Here is a 22,085-nt window from a genome sequence, read left to right as displayed (position 1 = left end):
AACAAAAGCTGAACACCCAAATATATTCAGTTTACTGCTAAGCTATAGAAAACCAGAGACCAAAGTCATTGTGCTTTTAAAAAAAAGAGTATTTGAAAAGTATTTGATGACCTGCAAATGAGACTAAACAATCAATTCTCTTTCTTCAGAATCACTTTTTGCACCTTTAAGTGTATGTTGAACTCAATTTAAATCAAGCTTGTGCATGTACACCCATTTTCACCATAACTTAGATTCACGAAACAGAACCGCGTGTATCACGTCTTCATCTGACAAAAAGTGTGTTTATGCATTTGTATTTTTGTCTTGCTACTCAAAGTATTAAGTACTTGAATGTGCATAAAGATTTATTATTATTATTTATTTTTGAGGCATTAAGAGATAAAACTAGAATTTTTATTTTACAGGAAAATATCAAAGAATGGAGAAAAGTCTGAGAAACAAAGTTAACATTGTGAAACAGGTTTGATTCCTGCCTCAGTATTTACTGCAACCCCTTGTGGATGTCCTGATCCCCAGGTTGGGGGTCGCTTTGAAGCATTTCCATAAGCACTGAGGCAGTGTAATACAAATATTACACCGTCATAAAACCACACAGGACCTGCAGCTGCAAAACTGTGCAGGAGAAATTAGGAATGGATATGAAGTTAAGTAGATTATTTACACTGGGGTAGAAAATGGAGGCCAAATCCTGATCTGAATCAAAAAATACAGAGGCTTACTCATGAAACTCATCACATCTGAACTACAGACAAAGAAACAAAAAGGAGAACTACAAATATATCAAATTAAAGTTGCAAGAGCAATGAACTTTATAATCAAACAGTGCACTGATAAGGCTGGTAAATATCTGATGTTACCGCTCTGTGAGCACCTGGCAGAGCTGCAGGGACGGGGACAGATTTATAACAAGTTTGTTTTGTGCTGAGTTTTCATTGTATGACAATTTTCTTCCATACAGGACATAACCCGATTAAATCCTGCCCTTCTGATATAAAAGCAGGATTCATAATAAAAATGTGTCTTTAACTGTTACAAATAGCAACATTGTTTATACTGACTGATATTAGCTTTAAAAAGGAACGTCATATTGTTCAAATGTTATTTATTGCTGACATTTGGCATTTTTAACATTTCTTTTTCAGGAAATGTGTCACTTCATAAAAAATAAAAAAACACATTTTTTTTTACTTCATCTGTTTTGCATGTTCTAAGATTTACAGATATACATCCATTGTATTGGTAGAAAAACTGTGAGGGAAATATTGATTATTAACATTAACAGAACTATAGTGGAGCTGACGGATGATGAGTGGTGCACATTTTACCAGAGGTGGAGCGAAACCATTGTTTTTGTAAATTGTAGAAACTCTCGAGTGAAGTTGAAGTCGTGAACTTTGTGTTTCAAGTCCCAAACAAGTTATTATGTGCACCTTCACCGCGTTTGAGTTAACAGAGCAACATTTAGTTAAGTTACAGGGACAATAAAGTGAATCTTTTGCCAGTAAAATGATGAGTTGATTACTTGCACACATTTTAATAACATCATTTTTAATCTTAGGGTTTGCAGAGGATATTAAGTCATCCTACGTCAATTGATTTTTTTTTTTTTACACACAAACATTCCCTCTCTTGTGGACAGGTGAGGTCACAGGTCATTGGTTTTAAAGGTCCCATATTGTAGAAATCAAGATCTCCTGTCTTTTATTTTTAATCATAAAGCAGATCTATGTTCTATATAAATATTGAGAAAGTATCAAAACACTCAATCCACGGACCCCGTGTTCAGAAACCGTGCCTTTAAACAAGCCGTTAGGACTTCCATGAGTTGTGGTTGCAAAAGCAGCGGCAGGGCTGATGCAGAAACACAGCGTCCAGTGTCTGCTCGGGCCTGTGAGAGCTGACCAATCAGAGAAGACTGAGTTTTTTTTTGGTAGTGGGGGCCTTAAAGAGACAGGCACTCAGACAGAGGGGGACTAAAGGTGCTGCAGCAGTCGACAGCATGACAAAAGTAAAGTGTTTTTTGAGTTTAAAGCTTGTCACATTTTCTAGAAGACACTCTAAATAAAAGTATAAACCTGAAAATGAGTATAATATAGCACCTTTAAAGTCTAGGTTGAGTTGTAGGTCTTGACTCAAGTCTCGAGTCCACGCCTCTGCTCTTTACTCCGTACAAACACAGGCTATTTTTATTTCCATCAGATTTTTTTTATGAAAGACAATTTTGTGCATGAAGACCAAAACATATTTGTCTGTTCCTAAATACATTTTTGCTCATATAATACATAAATTACAAACTGTATGAAGGAGGACCAAATCAAAAAACCTGCAATCCGCGCTCAGTCAAGAGAAAAACTGACTGTATTGGTCCATATTCTGTTTTGTAGTCTTCATTTCCACTGAATAAACACTGTTCAGCCACCAAAACACAAAACTACATTTAAAAAGTCCCAAACATTTTATTCTCTTAGCGTCATTTCACCTTAACGTTTATACTAAAATCATCAGCATTTCTTCACCTTTATATAATGCAGTCTTTTCAATATACAAGTATCAATAAGCATGATTAAAAGATCACAATGGCTTTGTTATGTCTGTGTTAAAGAATTTCCCATATCCTATTATATTAAAATATTATATATATAGAGTCTGTATTTGAACAGAGGTTTTAATAATAAAAAGTGAGTTCCCATACAAGGCAATTATAGAATTTAATCAGATTGGGAGTCTCATAAATTATTAGATTATCAGAAAAAAAAAAGGAGAAACAAACAGAACAGGGATGTCGTCAGAGGTGTTCTGAATGTCCAGAGACAGAAAAGATGACAGAGATTCTGAAGGACAGATCAGACCAAACGAAAACGACTTTCCACTGCCGAGTCCACACATTCAAGGCAGCGGTGACGACGAGGTCGATCCGCCCTCCAACACCTTTAACATTTCTGCCTTTTTTACGGCAGACTCTACGGATTTGTTCGACACACAATTATAATGACTGAGAAATAAAAAGCACACGTTCTGTCCTTCGGGTTCAATATTAAGAGTGTTGTTAGAGCTCAGGTGTTCTGTGTATAAACACTCCTGGTGACACCCAATAACAGTCTTTGAGCGCAAACATACTAAACATCCTCATGACTCTAGTCTGAAACATACATACACACATACTTGTTTTTAGTAAAGACGACTGTGCTTTTGGAACAAAAACACTTCACACATCCGCTTGCCTGGACTGTATCTGAAAGATACCTCTGTAAGATAGCATTCTTCTATGAGAATAAACACTGATTCATTTAATCATTGACATACATCATCATCACCATTGTGGATTTCTTGCCTCTTTTTTTTTTTTCTTTCAAAGCGTTGCTTCAGCTGGGTAAAAAGTGCCAAATAAGGATCAGAATCGATTCTAAGTCACTGTCCGTCCTCGCACTGTCCGTCACGTAGTTTGATTTGAGTGACGCTTTACATCAGTTCAGTTCAGGGTTTTTTCCTCAGAGAGAGATGGAGCATCACAGCTGGAGATTCCTTCAGTCCTCCTCCCAATGCTTTCACCCATACACATACATACAGACACACACGCACACACACACACACCAATGCACGTCCTCACTTCAGTGCTCCCTCGTCCCAGCAGTCCCACTGAAGATTATTTGGAGATTTGCTGCTGGACGTGAAGAAGGAACTCGTAGTACGACAGGGCCGACTCCGTCCGGTCCTCAATCATGTTCTGCATGAAGCTGACTTTCCGCTGGCTCTCGTCCCTGAGAGAGACAAATGATCAAGAGTTTTGATTAAATGAAATTTCCTGCGCTCTCTAGCTACTTGACTCTTTATTCTTTTAAGCAGGATGTTGCCTGTTGCCCACCTGATGACTTGCAGGGAGGGGAAGAACGGCCTCTGATCCCGCAGCCAACCGACAAAAGCTCTGGTTCTCTGTGACTCGGCAGTGTCCAGCTCTGGCAGCAGATACTGTAAGAGGAGAGAGTGAGAGTCAGGTTTTCATCACCAGGAAGGACAGAAACTGCGGTTGAACTGTACGCGATTGTTTTGTCATCCTTGAGACAATTAGTTGGAAAATCATGGCACACAGATTCAGGTTTGAGGATGACGTGGATGAGTTAAAAAATGGCCGCAGCAGGTGGAAGCAGTGTTAAATAAGTGTGACTCCTGCAACATGAGGTTTCATACCAGGTTATCAGGCACGGTAGCATAGTTGGGAACTCCCAGGACTTGTGTGAGGAAGTTGGGGTTGCAGTTACGTCCGATCCAAAGATACATCACCTGTTGGACCAGAATAAGGCATATATTAAAAACAATCACAAATAAACAGGAAGTGTTTTAGTACTGAGAGCTATCACTGCACACTACCCTCCTTACTCTGTGCTTAAAGTATTAAAAACTCTGAAGCTTATAGGGATTTGTTTAAGATTTTTACTGTAATTGTGAAGAGAATGCACACAAGAAATCTTTTCATTTTCCAATCAAATACTGTAACCCACAGCTATATTCAAATGATTTTAGTGTTGGCGAAAGCAATTTAGAAAAAAGTGGCGACTCATTAAATGAAGCACTTTTCCTCAGGTTTCAGCCCGGTTTGGGACAGAAGCTTTGCACTTCCGTTGGCTTGTTATGAGAGCTAAAAGCACCGTACCGTTCCAGCATCCATGAGGAAAGCGGCCTCCCTGCTGAGCTTCTCCACAGACAGCTGCAGCAGTCTGGGCTGAGGGATGGTCCGTTCACTGATGTTCAAAGCTCCCTGAGGAGGCAGCAAAGAGAAGATTACTCAGTAACAGGGAGACACTTAAAATAGCGTTGCAAAAAAACTGGGATGACTGTTCTCGTTCAGCCCAATATTAAAATGAAAACACCTAGAATTTAGAGTTTTAGCAGTTAAGGGCACTTTCTTATTCCTATTTTTTCATTTTTAATCTGATCATATAATCTTTATGAACAGCAAAACACTAAAAACCTTTTCTGAAACTACATCCAGGCTTACTACTTTCAGGGATGTAATACGTGAAGGCGCTGAGGGTAAATGTCCTCCTCCTTACCTCATCGGTCAGATCATCGATTCGGTACAGAGCAGGGTGGATCATCAGCATGGCGTAGGCCAGCGGCTGGTACTTCAGCTGACACATGGCAAACACCCGGTCATCCAGCCTGGTGCTGGTGCCTGTCCTGAAGGCTCTCTGCAGGCCGCACACACAAACGCACAAAACTGGATCAATAAGGGCTCGAGAGAGCGGTTTACAAGACAAGATCCTAAGAGGTAAACTGTTGAATAAGCTGTTTATCGTGTTTTGTGTTTATTTAATTAGTGAAGTAATGAAGTTAAGGTGTTAACCTGTTTGAGCAGGGCAAGGATGAAGAGGGGGAAGAGTCTGAGGCAGGCTGGAGACAGCAGGCCGGGCTGCTGGATGGTCAACACGGACTGCCGGTACGACGCCAGCGAGTCAATGGCAGCGTTGGTCATCGCATCTCTTGCATCACTCAGACTGGCCGTCACCGAGCGGTCCACAGCTGGAGAGAGAGAGACACATCTGCAGGTGTCAGGAGGAGGAATCTTATTCTTTATTGCCAATATGTGGAGGAGTTTGGCAGCCCCCAGTGGTAGTAACAAACGTGACAGAAAAAACATGGATCTCGCTAATCTTCACAGGTATTTGTTTCATTTTTCTGGAAACAAAAAACATCAAAAAGTACAAGAAGTTTGCTGTCTATCAAACATGGGAGGCTTTTGATCTTCTTGACCTTGGAGTGTGACAAAATGTGATTTATGAATTTATGATCATCGAAGAAATGTTAAGAGTTGAACATATTTTCCAACTCGACTGTAAGACTTGTAGTATTGTGTGCATTAATGGGCAATCTAGAACAGCTGTGGGCGATTAGTCAGATCCATTCTGTGCCTTATTATGAAGAAAGCAAAAGATCAGCGTCTGCTCTGTAAGATGTGAGATAAGCCAGGACAGATCTGACTGCTCAGTATGTGATGGTTGCTCGGCAACCACAGCTGTCGCCACTCATCTCCATCTGTCAGTGCTAATAACAGTGAAGTGGATGAAAAACTCTGCAATGATTTAGTGTCAAGTCAATCAAAAGACTATTTACTGAAACAATGGGGAATAATTTGTGATGCTTAATAGAAATCCAACTTCATTCATATCTCACTCTCACACACACACACACACACACACACCAAACTGATGCCTTTCTCTTAGAGAAAATATTTCAGTAGAAAACCTTCATGTGATGTAATCAAGTATCCAGAAAATTGTCAATAAGGCTTCATAGATTGACAAAATAAATGAAAGAGCTCTGATACATGAACAAACATTTTACAATACCAAATTGCCTTTTCAGTTTTCAAATTGGAAAACTATTTGGGGGGAAAGAAAATGAGATTCTACTGCAGGTACTCACAACTTGAATAAAAACAAAAAATCTGACATGACATTCAATTATTATGAACAAAACCAGAACATCTCATTTCTCAACTAGAATGGTACTCAGTCCACTTTAATTCAGTTGAGCCTACTCAAAATCATATCTAATATATTTAAATCTACCAGATCAGGACTTTTGTTTGGATCCACGTCAACTTGTGCTCATAGATAACAGCCACCTAAATATTCAGGATTCTTCTCATCAAGATCCATGCATTATTCCCTGTGAAATTTAAGAAAATGTCAAAAAAACACCCCAACTCGCAACGTTAAAGAACATGAGAAAAAAATTCCTGGATCCATCCTTTTATCTGGATCCGCACCAAAAGTTAATTAGATCTATTCTGGACTGAGACCCAATGTTCATCCAAGTTTCGTGGAAGTACTTTTTGTGTGATTTGGCTGACAAACCAAACAACCAACAAACAGACACGGGCAGAGGTGCAGAGTTTGGTTTAGAGTTTAAGATGTGAATGTAGGCGTACACAGGCCTTATGAATGAGGGAGATGGCGTAGATGTAATTTTAACTGCTTAATATAACTTCCTTTGGGGCATGACATCATACATAGCTGAGTATTTTTATATGTCTTAAGACATGTCTGGGGTGATCTTCCAAAAGGTGAAAAATAGCGTGGTACGTACCCATGCAAGCCAGCAGTCCAGTGATGGCTTGAACATCAGCTCCGGCAAAGATGTCCGACAGAGAATTGACCACAGGGAGACACAACGTGTGGACACGGATCCTCCTCTCTCCTGTCAGAGAAAAGATGTTAGAGACAGTTTAATTATTTTTTAAATTTCACAATGGCTTTGGAAAAAAAAACAACCCTGGCTCTGTGTGTGTTTACCTTTGCTGGACGTGTAAAGCAGCGCGGCCTGGAAAGAGACGACTTGCATGTCGTCCAGGTTTTCCTCGATGGACATCTGAACCGCAAAGCCAGCGTCTGGGTTCACGTTGGGGAGGGACAACAGATCCGTGGAGCGCACAAAGAAGTTTCCGTGGAACGTGTGGATGGACAGACCTGCAGAGACGGAGAGACAAAATCAATGAAACTGGACTGAAAACACGAAGATACAACATTTATCTGCAAAAAAAATTAAACCTGAATAATAACAAAAATATGCCTGAACACTTAAAAATGCAAGACAGGAGCTCAAACTTAAACGTCAAATACACATCAGGAATATTTAAAGGAATTCAGGGGCTGTAGAGGCTGTACTGTCTGTGAGGACAGCATCGAAATTATTGAAATAATATTTGTTTGCGCTAAAAATTTTAATGAAACTTCCATACTTTCAACTTTTTACAACAATAAAGAGTTTAACACAGCAGCTGGTGTCATTATCTACAGGAAGACGGATAATCTTATCCAAATTTTCATGATTAATACAAGTCTGCAGAAATTATGATGAGCTGGGGTAAAAAAAAAAAGCACAAACTGAAATACATCATGAGAATTCCAGATGTTTAACTTTCAAAGTCACATCTGGGAATGTGTTTTCAGACGGACCTTTGGTGCAGCGTATCCTCATGACGGCCTCGAAGCCGATCTTCCTGGTTAAGTATCTCTTCAGATCCTTCTGGAAGCACTCCACCTGAGCGGGGTTGTGCTGGTGGTGGTAGGAGGGGTAGTAGTAAATGCTCCCTGCCGAGTATCTTGATATGCAACCTGGGAGAGAGAAGAGGCAACGATGAGAAGCTGATTGTCTCATTTCTGACAGAACAAAAATAGATTCATAGCCACTTCACCACTCTCTCCTCCTGTGCCTGCATCTGGTATTATGCCATTACCAATGATAGACACAGTATCTGCAGTGTGTTTTTCACTTAATGCAAAAACTGATTAACTGTATTGTAGCACCAAGTGTTTTCAAATTAGGATGGTCCAACACATGATTCGCAAAGCTGTTCTTTCCCCAAAGATTGATTTATTAGGAAACTAGGATCTGTGTATTCTTTATCGAGTTCTAGACATGTAAATAAACAAAAACTGTCCAATAAACCCCACCCCTTTATTCCGCCCGGGACTTACCAAGCGATGCCAGGTCGCAGTACTGAGTGCTGAGCAGGAACAGGTCAACCGCAACCTGCTGGCCAGAGCAGTCCAGAGCCAGCTTCTTGTAGAAGTCTGTCGCTGGGGATAAGTGCTGGATGTCCTGAAGGGAAACACACCAGGTGGGACCGTGAGGCATGGGAAAGAAAAAATCTCTCCTGAATCAATAACTTTTCCATGACTTCCTTCAACTAGGTCAGAGCGCTTTTATGACTAAACTCATTCATTCTGTCTGTTTGTTGGTGACGTTTTTTAGTGCAGTTAAAAAATAATCTGCCTTCGGTTTCAATGAAAATGTGAAAACAAGCAGTCAAATTAATGTTTAATATTTTTGACCTCTGACTGATTTATAATACTCTAAATCCTAAATCCTGAGCAAACAGCTCTTTAATCCTGCTGTATGACGTCTAACGCAACAGCTTGCCATCACAGCTCTCACCTTGGCAGATGCCCGCTGGTTGGGGTCTTCTCTGGACTGGAGTGCCCCCACACCAAGGTTAGGCAGCTGGGTCTGAAAGACAGACATGCGCCCTCCGGTGGGCGACAGCAGCTTGAAGGCCGCTTGCAGAGCTGAACCCAACGCTGATTGGGTCTCCATGGTCTTTTCAAATAAACTTGGCAGGCTCTTCAGCAGATCCTGCACAAGCTGAAAAACAAATATATGACGCATTATTGATCCCTGAGGGAAAAACGTTTGTTTCTCATTTCATCATTCTTCCCTCTGTAAAGAGGTCAGAGTGAGGTTTTTTTTTTAAATTTACAATAGTTCCAGGTTCACAAAGCTTGAATCAAAGTTCCTACCTCTTTGCATTCATTGAGGTTTACTAGAAGGCTGTCTGGTGTTGGTAAAAAGATATCTGTGGAGCACAAAAAGATATTAGTTCAACAAATAAGAGTCTCTGATCTCTTGATATCTAACATATTTATTACATCTACATTTCTGCAGTAAGCTGGCACAAAGCTGGTGTCAAGCTGCTGTAGAAGTGAGCGTTTGACCTTTGCTGTCAGCTGCATCTCACCTTCGATGTCAGACACGATGAGCATCTGAGGCTGGGAAAGTCCCTCCTGGAGGTTGTAGAAGTGGATGGTGCTGTCAAAGGTGATGAAGCCTACCTTTGTCCGCGAGTCTCCAGGAAGCCTAGGACACAGACACACGCACACACACACACTTAAATAAAGATGGCACTCAGCTTACATGAATGATCTTCTTACATCTATATTTCTATTCTATTCTATTCTACATTTCATTCAACTTTAAAAGCACAACAGGACCATTATATAAAAGGTCTTCTGTCTTCTCAACATCTCTAATAACTGGAAATATAATGCTGTACATACGAATTGATGTTGTCCAGCAGCGACTGGCAGAACACATTCAGGTAGCCCGTCTCCACTGCGTTGTGGGAAACGTCAAGAATGAAGAGGTAAACAGCAGGCTGTGGTGGCCTCAGCTGGGTAAAACAGGGAAAAAAATATTATTACAAAAATATTACAATTACATAAATGTATTTTAGGAAATAATTGTTTGATTTAGTTTGCTCAGAATACATTTCAATGTCAGGTCAGCTGTTGAAACCTACCATGTATTCTGAAGGAGCGATGAATTCAATGGTGGCGTTCTGGACCTCGGGTCTTTTGTGTGGCTCTCCGTACGATCTGCTGACTGGGTTGTACATAAACTCCTCTGGAACTACACACAGAAAAACCTCTATTGAGAATATAGTATTTAACAGTGCACTGTATACACTGTGCAAAATTCAATATTCAATTGTATGCGGGAAGGACAAGGCAGGGAGAGTATTTTTGTTACTCAAAGAAAAAAAAAATGGTAGTCATGAAGGTGAAAATGTGTATTGGGATAGTGGAGTTCTTGCATGTAAACTAATCTTTATATAATCACCAAAATGAAATAAGGTAGAGTAGATATCTCTTTCTTTTCCTCAACTAACCATGTAAAAAGTCTGGAAAGGAAGACCTGACTCAGAGGACGGCAATTCAACAACAGTGTGAAAACATGAATAGACTGAGACGACCTTCACACTCTACAAAAGAGTATGAATAAAAATAATCTAAGAGGCATTTATATAATAATAATAATAATGAGTTATCAAGAGTGATATTTTTCACGTTGCTTAAAAAGGACTTTAGCATAAGTACACATCTCTGTTCATCTTCATCCGCAGCTTCTCGTCCTCCTACCAAAATTTAAATACAAATGTTTCCTGTCACAATGAACCTGTCTACCCTGACACTCTAGTGTCCAGTTCAAACACCTTCTCTGGTGTTTATAGAGTTGAAAACAAACAGAAGAAAACCTGAGTTTGTCCACTCAAGGTTCGAAAAAGTACAAGTAACTGCTGGCTTTTATAAAAAGCTAATATTAGGCTATAAACAAACTACATCATAGTCAACATTACCACCACTAAGCCTCCTACTACACCATACTATTCACACTTTACTATAAACTGATCAATCTACAATTTGGAAAGTCTGATTTAGATTAGTTTGCAACTAAAGTCCACCTGTAAAGACGGTGTTATGACGTTTAATGTCCCCGACAACAGCTGTGGTCTCATTTAGACACTTGACCAGATTTCAGGCAGCCAACTAAAGCCCATTTAAAAAGACCCACTGAGTTTGAGATGAGGGAACCAGAAGTGCATAAAAGCGAACTTATTCCCAGGTTTTAGGACTCATTCCTGCGGCACTCATCATAATCAACTCCTTGAAAATGAAAGGAATTTTTGCCTCGTCATTTTCTCCGTCTGTCACTTAATGAAAATACTGTACATTTTGTTGCCGATCCCCTGCGGTGTTCTCACTAACAGTATCTCTTTCACAAGATCTTATCTCTTTCATCACTCCTCCCCCCTTTCCTACCATCATTGACCCGATAGCACAGGTTACACTTCCACCTCCTCTGGTCCAGGAATGAGACGAACGGGTTGATGTAGGTTCTGCAGGACCGACACCTGACGATGGTGCTGGATGTCACCACAGGTAGTTGCTGCGGCAGAACAAAAACAACCGTTGTGTGAAAAGTGCCACAGGGAGAACTCATTTTCTTGTTTGCATCTAGCTGTGACTGGCACTTCAATAAAACCTGCTTGCCACTGTTCCAAGTTGTGCAATAACTCTGTCATTGGTGACCTCGATTAACACGGCAACAAACACAAATTCAATCTGACAGATTTTGCCAAGGGGGTCCATTTAGTCAAAACCTATTCTGAAAGTGTTGGGCGGATTCTCAAGGTTCAATCAGTAATCAGTAGCTGTGGTATTTTATCTCAATCTAAGAAACTAATTGAGGATGAGGCTGTAGATGATTTTTAAACTTCAGGACAGCCATGTGCTATGATGTTCCCTTTCATCCTTTCACTTAGCTGCCTCAGAGACACTTTCCCTGTCTGAAGTCTTTCTCATTCACATGCTTAAACCAGTAAGGTGTATTTACAGAGTTCCTCTTAATCCCTTGCCACAATTAAGTAAAGGTTAGGTTTAATGTTTTCATGAGTTCTAAGAAATAGTATACATAGCTATTTTAGGGAGCTGAGAGATATTTAAGTTGATGTAACTGTAAAGCCTTCAGTGTGTGCACTTCAAATATTGAACTGAGGCATTACCGAGAGGTCTTTGAAGGGGTGGAGCAGCAGGCCCAGGGGCATCTTGGCTTTATTGAGCAGAGACTGGGTCTGGGGGATGCTGGTTAGCGTACTCCGAAAAACCCTGGAGATACACACAAAGACAAACGTTTATAGTTGGTTAGGTCAACGGTGATGGTTCCCCTTTTTGCCGAGCTTTAAAAAAAGTTGTTTAGGAACAACATAGCTGAGCAACTTGCAGGGCAACATATGAACAGACAGCAAAACGCTCATCTACTGCAAAATGTGTACAGTTGTGCTTACAGCTAACATGCTGTTCTTGATTTTAAGCAGTGATGCAAATGCAAAGTCAGAATTTAAGTGCACTTCATTATCTTCTTTACACAAACCTACGGAGCAAAGTTTGAAAAACTGACAGTAACGTCAGTTTTAAATATTAAAAACGTAATCAAATGAAAGAGAATAATTATAGACACATGCTGTCATTAGTAGGTCTCTATGGCTTACTCTGGGTGGCAGTTGATCTTCTGCAAGTCCTGCGGGAGGCAGGGTGTCGGGGCAGGGATCGGGCTGGGTGGCAGCAGGTTCCTCTCCTGCAGCAGGTTGACCACTCGCAGGGCCTCTGGGGTGCTGGACTGGAGGCTCATGGCCGCAAGGGACGGGCTGAGTTGGGCCGGCCCTGGGCCACCGGGTGGCTGAGGAAAGGGAAACAACAAGCTATTTAGGCTCTATTTACTAAAAAACGGTGACAGTCAAGTCATTCAGCATGGACTGGTACCGATATCGGCCAGAGAGCCAAAAATTGTTATATTCCTTCCAGAATTTTTATCTTTTCATGGTGCAGCAGCTCAGCCAAGATAAAATTTGATTTACCATCAGTGACCAATTGGTCATCCTAGTCACTATGTAGTCATCTGCTGGCATAAACTGTGGTTAAAAGTGTTTTTAGTTCTTTACTGCTCTCAGTTTTGTCAGCTTTGCTTCTAGAAATGCTCAGAAGTTATACCTCAATGGCAACTTAACATTTCCATAGAGCTTGGACAGAAGGAGTGGTTTTGCATGTGTACTAGGTGAAAAGCAAACGCATGACAGAAATGCTAGAGCACACCCTTCCACCGTGACCATGACAAGCCAACAGTGTAACAGTGTATGCAAAATACTCGGACAATGCTGAGTTAGCGCACGACTGACTCTCCTCTCACCTGCTGGTATGGCTGAGGTGCTTGAGTGTAAGGCTGCGTGGCGGCCTGCATCGCAGGGTGCATTGGAGAGGTGGCGTTGTGAGGGGTTGAGGTGTTCTGGTACCCGGGTGGGAGGGAGGGGTAGTGACCCAAGTGCCGACCCGGTGGTCCGGGCTGAGGCTGGCCAGCTGTGGAAGAAAAGGGGCAGAAATTAGGTCAGTTTGAAATTAAGTTACTGCAAAAGCAAACTTATTCTATTAAAATTAAAATTAAAAATAAGAAGTTTGTATAAGACTTTGTAATCTCCTAAAACGGAGCACTGTGAGTTTAAGCAAATGTAACACAAACCGGAGTAAATGTTTAATTAGGTGGGGACTATTTTTAGCTGCAGATTAAGATGCAAAAACCAGAACGAGTTTTCTAGTTTCTAGTCTGGGTCAGGCTCAGTTATAACTTTCTCTGACTCGTGTGTGTGCCCCTAGCTGAACTCTACTGGACGTCAACAGAACTCTGTGTTCATTGTTGGTTTTGGTCTTTTCTTTGAAAAGAGATATCATAAAAGATCTCTTCTAATTGGTTACGGCATGCCATAACAACAGTCACTGATAGGCATTGTGGGAGATTAAGTGAATTTAAGTACCAACAAATCAAATGCAACAGGTCCTAATTTGTAAATTTCAAGGTTTAAAAAATGCTTTGCCTTTTCCAAAAACTGATGTGAATTCAAAGAGGACCATTTGTTGCTCATTTACCAACAGTGTGTAGCTGCTACGAACCCCTGCTTGGTAAAGTCGGACTGTAAACGTGTTTGGTGTGAAAAGAATCTAAAATGTGGCAGGAAAAGGCCTTACCCATTTTGTTGTCAACATGATTATAGCTGTTTGGTGCTTGAGGGCCATTGCCAGCCACAGTTCCTGTTTCAAAGCAAACACAGATGTGATGTGAATAATTTTAGTGATACTTTTCGCCATTTCTGTCACAGTGTTGCTAACCACAGGCGATGGACATGGAATGATCTGACCTACAGAAAGAGATACAGATAAAGACGGGAACAAGGGAGACCAGAAGCACAACAACAATACTGACGATGATGATGATGATGATGATGATGATGATGATGATGATGATGATGATGATGATGATGATGATGACAAGAAGTGATGTATGATGGTTTAAAGAAATATTTAAGGTCACATGGGTGACTTGGAGGGAATGGATGACAGAGATGCAGACAAACTACCAACAGGAAATGTGCTACCAGGGATGCATTGATGAGGGCTGTAACGAAGCTCATTTCTTTTACATCTGGCGCCCGTTTCATCTGATTAGATAAGTTAGTCTTTTTCTTATTAAATCAACTTTTCTTAATGCATATCAGTGAACCAAACTGGCAATTCCTATGGTATGAAAGTGATGACATCCTGATGCACCGCTTTAACTGGATTGAATAGAGACGAAAAAAATGCACAACATTCGAATGTTGATCCAGGTCAGAATTATAAAGCACTGATACTAAAGAAGATACTGAGCTAAAGCAGCCGTAATACACAGTTATAGAGATCGAAGCACCTTGGCTAATATCTCTTTACTAATTTTCTATTTTCTCATTTTTCTATTTTTCTGTATTTAGTATCTAGAACTAACAGTTTGGAGCCCTGTATCTGCAGAGCTTCATATTTGGCATCAGTTTAAGGAATGAAAGAAGAATGAGTGCATCCTTAGACACAATGAACAACAGCACGGAGAGGACAGGATGGGCACTACAGCACTGATACAACATCTAATAACTACTGACAGATTTGGCCACACCTGGACATTCAATATCTCCCTCCTGGCAGTCGGGCTCAATGGGGGGCAGAGTGTGGTTAACAACCCCCCCACACTGAGCTGGCATGTGGAGGAAACAACGGAAGGTGATCAGAACAAAAATGGCTGGCTCATAAACAGGACATACAGTTAAAGACCCAAAGTGATTCAACATCATGATCATCACTGACAACGTTCTGATTTTACAATCAGCACAGACCCACAACGTATATGTTTGTGTATTAGTAACACACTATACTTGCCTAATTTGTTACTTCCAATGTCTCCACACGCTTGTTAACCCAGATAAAACCTAGTGCTATCGCTCGGAAATGCTAACTCTACTTGGGTGACTGGTCATGATGTTTATGCGGAGCTCATACCAGGGCCACCAGTGGCACTTTTAAGACCACTCAAAGTAAATCAAACAATCTAAAATGTAAATAAAGAAAGAAAGTAGAACAGCAAGTATAAAGACATTAGGATGTGGCACTCGTTGTTATAAGGAGGCCATGCCTGAGGAGAAAGCACAAAAATCAAATGTGCCGAGATTAAAAGAAACCAACAAAAACTTACCATCTGCCTTGGGGGGTGGAGGTGTGGCATTGGCCATTGGGGGTCCGGTGGGAGGCGGTGTGGGTTTCATGGTTGGGGGTGGACCTGTAGGTGGGGGGCCATAGGGAGCTCTGCTTGGTTGGTATGCATGGGGAGCCATGGGATTCATTGGTGGAGGGACAGTGCCTGGTGACATCAACAACAGTAATTCTTCTTTTCTGTCTGGCAAATACTTCATTTTCATCACAATTCCCACAAAGAAAAAGCAATAAATCCTCAAATTTCAAAAGCTGAAACCATTTTGCATTTTTGTTTGATAAATAACGATTAATTACATATCAGAGTTTTTATTGAATCATTTTCTTTCAATCAACTTCTCGCTTCAGCAGTAATCTTTGTTTAGGCAGAGTTATGACATCTAAAATGATGTCAACATTACTGTGTCATGTAAAACAAGAGCACCCTGTGTTGCTGCCACATATCATGTAGATATGAGGCATCACTGATGTGTAACATTATCAGCTCTGACTAGAGGCGACAACAGCTGGTGGTCTGACTGACCCACAGCCAGTTCATGTCAGAACAGTGACAGTGACGTGTTTGTCTCCGCATCAGATGTGTCTGGACTCAAACATATTCCCTTGTTGAATTTATTAATCAATAAACGCAGAACATATGTTAAGGTTGATTATTCTTCCATCAGTGACAGAACATGGAAAGTGCCAATCATAACGACAAATGACTCCATGGAAGAGGAGCCGCTCCGTCTGTAGATATAATTGTGCTCATTCCAAGAGAACGAAAACACGATTCTTAGTTTAAAGGTGATTATGCACTAATGAAACCATAATTATGGATATCATAGTCCACCTACGCCCCTGAAGACCACCCATGTCATACACATTAGACCTTTAAATAATAGAGATTAAACCGTATTCAACCACACAATGAAACAGCAGCTCAGTAGAGCAAAAACGGTCAATAGATTATTTTGGCCGGTGGTGAAATAATGTGACATTTTAGAACTGCTTGTGACACGTGGCATTTTAAAGCAAGAAAGCATTCAACAGAGTACACATTTCCACAAAGACCTGATAATTTCTCCAGTTAGCTGCTACTTTCACTGTCACCATTGTACTGGGAAGATACGCCCTGATGGTGCAGCTGGGGGAAAGGTCGCTAAAACTCAAGCAGCCTCCTCTTGTGAATGTGAACAGCAATTTTCAAGCCAATCTCAAACTGAAGATTGAGAGATACGCCGATAACAGACGGACTGAGGCGCTCATGTGACCTGTGCTTCTACGCAGAAGTAAAAAAAAAAATATCAAGGTTAATTTACGAAATGCTATGACGAATCATTTAGACACTGTGACCGCAGATTGCACAACCAACTTCTATAATGCTTATGTCACTGAACAAAACCACTTCCTCCAGAGAAATGACTACTTCGATTAAAAGGTTACTGAGATTGTACCATCCACATGAAAAAGTAGAAAGCTATGAATTTAGCAAGACAAACTGCATCATAAACTGAAATTACAATTTGGATTCGTCTCAACAGCCACGTCATACCGCTACTTAAGAATCGCATTGGAAACAATAAAATTCTTATTTGAACTTTGTACCAATTCAGAGCAAACGAGTCTCTGTGCCTGGAAGGAAGCCAGAGGCAGCAGTGAGTTGACATGTTCAGTGCAGGAGCAGAGAGCAATGTCCAGCTCCAACATGTCAGCGTTCTAGATATGCATATCTGCAGTTCATGTCAGTAACAGACCGCAAAAAAGGGACAAGACACAGGAATCAGGCTTTTGAAAAGTTACTGGAAGGGGACAGTGGTGGATATTTTAAACAAACAGTGTATGTTTCATAAAATTAGTGATTATATGATGAGGACCCAAGAATTAATTGGACAAAGTTCACTGGCCTGATTTTATTGAACCTGAGTCATCTTCTTATTGATCTAACCCAAGGTGTGGGTGCATCATTAGTTTCTCATTTGCTGCAGTAGGAATTATCCCCTCTGAAATAAATTTATATGGTGCATCTGGATGGTACAGTCTGGACCTTTGTATTCCTACTCAGGATGCATGCAATAAGTCAACTAGTCAATTAAACATGGCACCAGTAATACTAATCGGTTATTTTTTTTTACTAGTTTTACTAATGTACACCTTAAAATAACATTTTGGCAGGAGGGAAGGAGATACGGATATTAGGGAGTAAAAATTCTGATATCCACGCCGACATGCACATATTTTTTGCAGTGATCCCTCAAATGTGGCTATCAAACAAAGATGGAGGCAGGATATTTTACTTAAATCAATCATTAGGTACATCCTGAATTCCTACCTTGTTGGGTGTATCCATGCGCAGAGGTTGGGGGCATGCTTGGGCCTGGTGGCTGGGCGACACTGTGGGCCACGTGGGCTGGTGGTGGTGCTGAGCTGTAGGCTGCCGATGACGGTGGTGGTGGCAGCGGCGCCGTCGAGCTTGCAGCTGGGTTCACATGATTAGCCACAGGGCCGCGGGGAGGTGCGCTCATGGAAGCGGGTGGCCCCATCATTGGGGGAGCTGTGTTGTACTGCCAAGCTGGAGCCATGGGCTGCGGCTGCTGTGGGTTCTGGTAGTAGCTACTAGAGGACACAGGTGGAGGTGGAGGTGTGGCCTGTGCAGGGGGCAGCCGAGGACCAGGGCTGGGGCTGGCAGACTGTGGAGGGGTGTGGGATGGAAGGCCTCCCATTGGAGGCCTGGTTAAAAGCGTCTGGCCTGGAGGAGCTGGGTAGGATGTGGGTGGTGGGCCAGGCTGGTAGGCGCTGACTGGGGGAACGGGCTGGTAAGGCCCAGAGGGGTAGAGTCCAGGGCCGGGGGGTATGGGAGCTTTGGCCTGCATTGGATTGTAGGGTGGTTGGTGCGTCATACCGTAGTTGACCCCTGGCAGTTGCTGCAGGGCAACTGGATTCTGTGACGGACCTGAAGAAGACAAGAAGAGTAATACGGACATGTTAGAGAGATCTACACAACAGGTTTATTTAGTCATTACATAGTCATGTACCCAAAACCACACAGATCCAGTCATGTCCTGCTTAACCAAAGCCATTATGCAAAACTTCTGTAAGGTAGCTTTACATTCAAAAGCTCAAAAGCATTAGCATCCCAGACAGATGACGCCAGCAATGTGACAGATTCCATGTCTGAAAGGGGCTTTTGCTTGTGATTCAAGTGTCTTTTAATTAAAGAAAATCCTTGGGTTTAAATCTGTTCAGTTCAATAAGTTAAATGAAAAACAGATGGCACAGTACTGGGACCGACGACCACTCCAATCCACCAAATGACCAATGAACTGACAGCCTGGGGTCTAATCCTTTTACCTGGATTTAATTTTCCATGATCTGCCTTCAGTGAATGTGAGTGTGGGGCTCTGAGCCACCTTACTTGACTGACCACAGCAGTAGTAAGACAATTTAACAACAATAAAAAAAAATGCTCTGATGGCAGATCCAAGACTAAAATGTTGCATTTGTATCTTAAATATCCAAATACCCAGATGCATGATGTCAAACCAAATATCAAAGTAGGATTCACTCTTTTTTGAACTTGTAGACGATGCAACATCTTGCCAATAGCTACAAATAAATAGTTATCTTGGACTGAGAGAGAATACATATAAATCCAATAGCAAACAGGCCACATGACTTAAACTACAGCATCAACGTATCGCTGTTTGCATCCTAAATAGTTACACGATGCAAACAGATTCACTGCGATCCACTCAGTGCAGAACTACATAAGTGGAAGCAGAATTAAATTAGCAGTGAGAAGGGATTAGAAAACAACTCTTCTCAATGCGCAAAGATAGATGACGGTCCATAATCCACGTCAAATCTTTGTCCTTCCTGAAAGCAGGGAAGTTTTAAGAACTAAAGCCCCCACTAAGTTACAGCTCTTGTCCAATCAGAAAGAGCAGGATTTGGAATTACACTTCTCAGCCAATCGCAAATCACCTCATTTAAAAAAGGGAAAACATACAGGAAGTTGGTTTAAAAAATAGCAAATAGCAAAAGGACCTTTAAAGACCATTTTATTGCTACAGTCATGTAAAAAGACACTTGTTGTGAGAAAGGTTTGTAACTTCACACCGAAAACTGCTCCTGTTCGAATAAGAGAGCTTTCAAAAGGGGGAGAGGGATCATGCAACTGTGTGTTTCTTCATAGTTTTAAGCCTGTGCTGCCTGCAAAGTTGTTATTTTGCTCAGCAACCAACTAAACCTTTGCTACTTTGGCACAAGTATAGCACATTACAACTGCTGGCCTCATTGAGATCAAGAGGCTGTATGATAAGAACACGCAAGAGAATGGAAATCAGCCAAGAGACGACATCCTCTGGTGTGAGCTTGTGTTTGTGTCAGTAAGGTAGGTTCACCTCAGTTTCATTCAGTCTTTATTGGGGCTGCGTACTATGGTTTAGAAATCATACTGATTTTGACCGATATGGCAATATGATTCACGATTAGTGGGAATTATTATTTTTGTATCACAATCATGTGACGTTTGTTGGGGTCTGTACCAAACACACGTTTTCTTACATCTGGAGAACAAGCTTTGCACTTAGCCAATAGCCATTTTGCCGCAATTCTGATTATTTTTTCCATTAATTATGCAGCCCTTTTCTTTATACGTGAAGCTTTAACTATGTCATTACGGTATGCTTGTTACTTGTGACAACATGTGACACACTGAAACAGTCTGGTGTGGAAATATATACACACTAATCCCTTTTTTTCACGACACTTAATCCCATTTGAGTTGCTCATTCACATTACAGATAATCCGTGATAAGAATTAATTTACGAGCTCTGTTCTGAGGAGTGACATGCCTTCACACTGATTTCACATTGATCAATGAACAGAGCTGGATTAACACATTTCACTGACCTATCGGACTGAAGGGAGATAGGAAAAGGATTAAGGGAGGAAAGTAATGAACAATTATAAGTTTGGATACACATATCTAGAGATTAAGTGAACCACGGAGGCATTATTATAAACTGGAGCTGCAGTTGCTTCTTCTGCACAGCACCAAAGAGCTCCCTCACATGCATCGATAAGAAAAGCCACTGAAGGCTGCACACAATCACACTTCTGTCAGCTGCTACCGAGTACGTTTGGATCGTTGTTGTTGTTTCTCACCGTTCATGGGAACCCTACAGAGATGTGTGAGTAATATCAAACTGGTTGAGCCTGGAGAAAGCGCCGCTGTGACATATCTGGATCATCCCCAATATGCCACATGTACAGTGAAAAGTAGAAGGCAAACAACCCAGAGCTGTTTAGCCCAGCTGACAAAATCAGCATTGCACAATAATGAGGTGACAAATGAACCAGCAAAGTGAATTACTCACTGGCAATGAAACTACACTGGAAAAAAAACAAAGGAGACAGATGGGAAAAGACAAGTCAAAGCTCGTTAGACGTTTATATGACAGGGAAAGTTGTGGCTATCCGAGCAGCTTGACAGGAGAGGAATACGTGCTAGCTTACAGGTCTGATCTCATCATCGCCGTTTTGTTTACAGGGATAAGATGGGACATCCCAACATCTGGCTTAAACGTGACGATACCTGTTGACTCTATTCGTCAACCTGTTGGTTTTCCACCTGGATAATTCAGAAAGGTAGCAAACACTGGCTACGTTTAGTTAGCGGGGTATAGTTAGCCTGTCGCAACGATAGACACTATTTTTGCCTTCTTAAGTCAGTAAGGCAACACAGGTCAAGATTAACTGCTGTTATCCCGGCGTAACTATACCTGCGAGCTCTTACTCTGCTACCTTAACATAGCGTTGCTTAGCAAGCCACTTAGCTAACAGCTAGCAAATAGCCACAGGGGCAAGATCCAAGAACTGCTGCTAAGTGTTAGCCGGTTAGTTTGCTAATGTCAGCTACTTTTCCTCACTTTCTTTTACTCATATTTTGAATGTTAACTCACCATTCGCGTACGTCTGACCCGTCCCCGTCCCCGTCCCATTCTGAGAGTTGAACCCCGCAGTTGACATCTTGAAATAGACACCAGGATCTAATTTAGTGGTGCTCGGTTGGCGAAAAGCTAGCTGCGTCTTTTAGCTAGCTAACTAGCTGGCAGTCGCGGGGTAACGTTTAAACCTGTGGCTCTGACGATGTGGCGTTTAGTCAAAGCGGCGTCTACGGTGACGTCTCTTAATTTTTCTTAAAAAGTTAATTAGCTGACTCGTTGGCGATCACAGGGCCATGGCTATTACCGAGACCCCGCTCAACTAGCTACGGGTGAGTGACGATAGGCCTTGTCAGAGTAATCGTGTAAGACACTTCTCCTCTTTCACCGGAAGTTGGGATCACCCAGCAGGATCAACGTAAAAATCGTCGGGCATGCGCAGTGTGTACACGTGGCATTTCCTGCGGTGCTCCC

The 22,085-nt window shown here is 41.5% G+C and overlaps 1 protein-coding gene across 1 annotated transcript; it reads right to left on the bottom strand.

The window, feature by feature from the left end:
* Nucleotides 1-3,313: 3,313 nt before the first annotated feature.
* sec24a (SEC24 homolog A, COPII coat complex component) lies at nucleotides 3,314-21,797 on the bottom strand. The gene is made up of 23 exons (XM_073479163.1): nucleotides 21,630-21,797; nucleotides 17,995-18,615; nucleotides 15,667-15,831; nucleotides 14,136-14,198; nucleotides 13,306-13,472; nucleotides 12,611-12,798; nucleotides 12,125-12,227; nucleotides 11,382-11,508; nucleotides 10,082-10,191; nucleotides 9,840-9,952; nucleotides 9,521-9,639; nucleotides 9,303-9,358; nucleotides 8,941-9,147; nucleotides 8,481-8,604; nucleotides 7,959-8,117; nucleotides 7,296-7,469; nucleotides 7,090-7,200; nucleotides 5,345-5,520; nucleotides 5,052-5,189; nucleotides 4,652-4,756; nucleotides 4,189-4,281; nucleotides 3,866-3,969; nucleotides 3,314-3,761 (listed from the first exon to the last, which is right to left on the bottom strand). The coding sequence occupies exons 1-23, from the start codon at nucleotides 21,694-21,696 to the stop codon at nucleotides 3,647-3,649; spliced, it is 3,405 nt and encodes a 1,134-aa protein (XP_073335264.1). The 5' UTR covers nucleotides 21,697-21,797; the 3' UTR covers nucleotides 3,314-3,646.
* Nucleotides 21,798-22,085: the final 288 nt, after the last annotated feature.

Source organism: Pagrus major, chromosome 13 (genome assembly GCF_040436345.1).
Source record: "Pagrus major chromosome 13, Pma_NU_1.0".
Taxonomy (NCBI): domain Eukaryota; kingdom Metazoa; phylum Chordata; class Actinopteri; order Spariformes; family Sparidae; genus Pagrus; species Pagrus major.
The sequence above is the reverse complement of the archived record's forward strand: the minus strand, read 5'-3'. Positions and strand labels throughout refer to the sequence as shown.

What these genes read in the sequence shown, in the direction of transcription:
- sec24a (XM_073479163.1), bottom strand. Translation starts at nt 21,696, where the DNA reads ATGTCAACTGCGGGGTTCAACTCTCAGAATGGGACGGGGACGGGGACG. An exon ending in CACCTCAGCCATACCAGCAG is followed by an intron (nt 12,799 to 13,305) that starts GTGAGAGGAGAG and finishes CCCTTTCCTCAG; the next exon opens with CCACCCGGTGGCCCAGGGCC. An exon ending in CTACCGTGCCTGATAACCTG is followed by an intron (nt 3,970 to 4,188) that starts GTATGAAACCTC and finishes CTCCTCTTACAG; the next exon opens with TATCTGCTGCCAGAGCTGGA.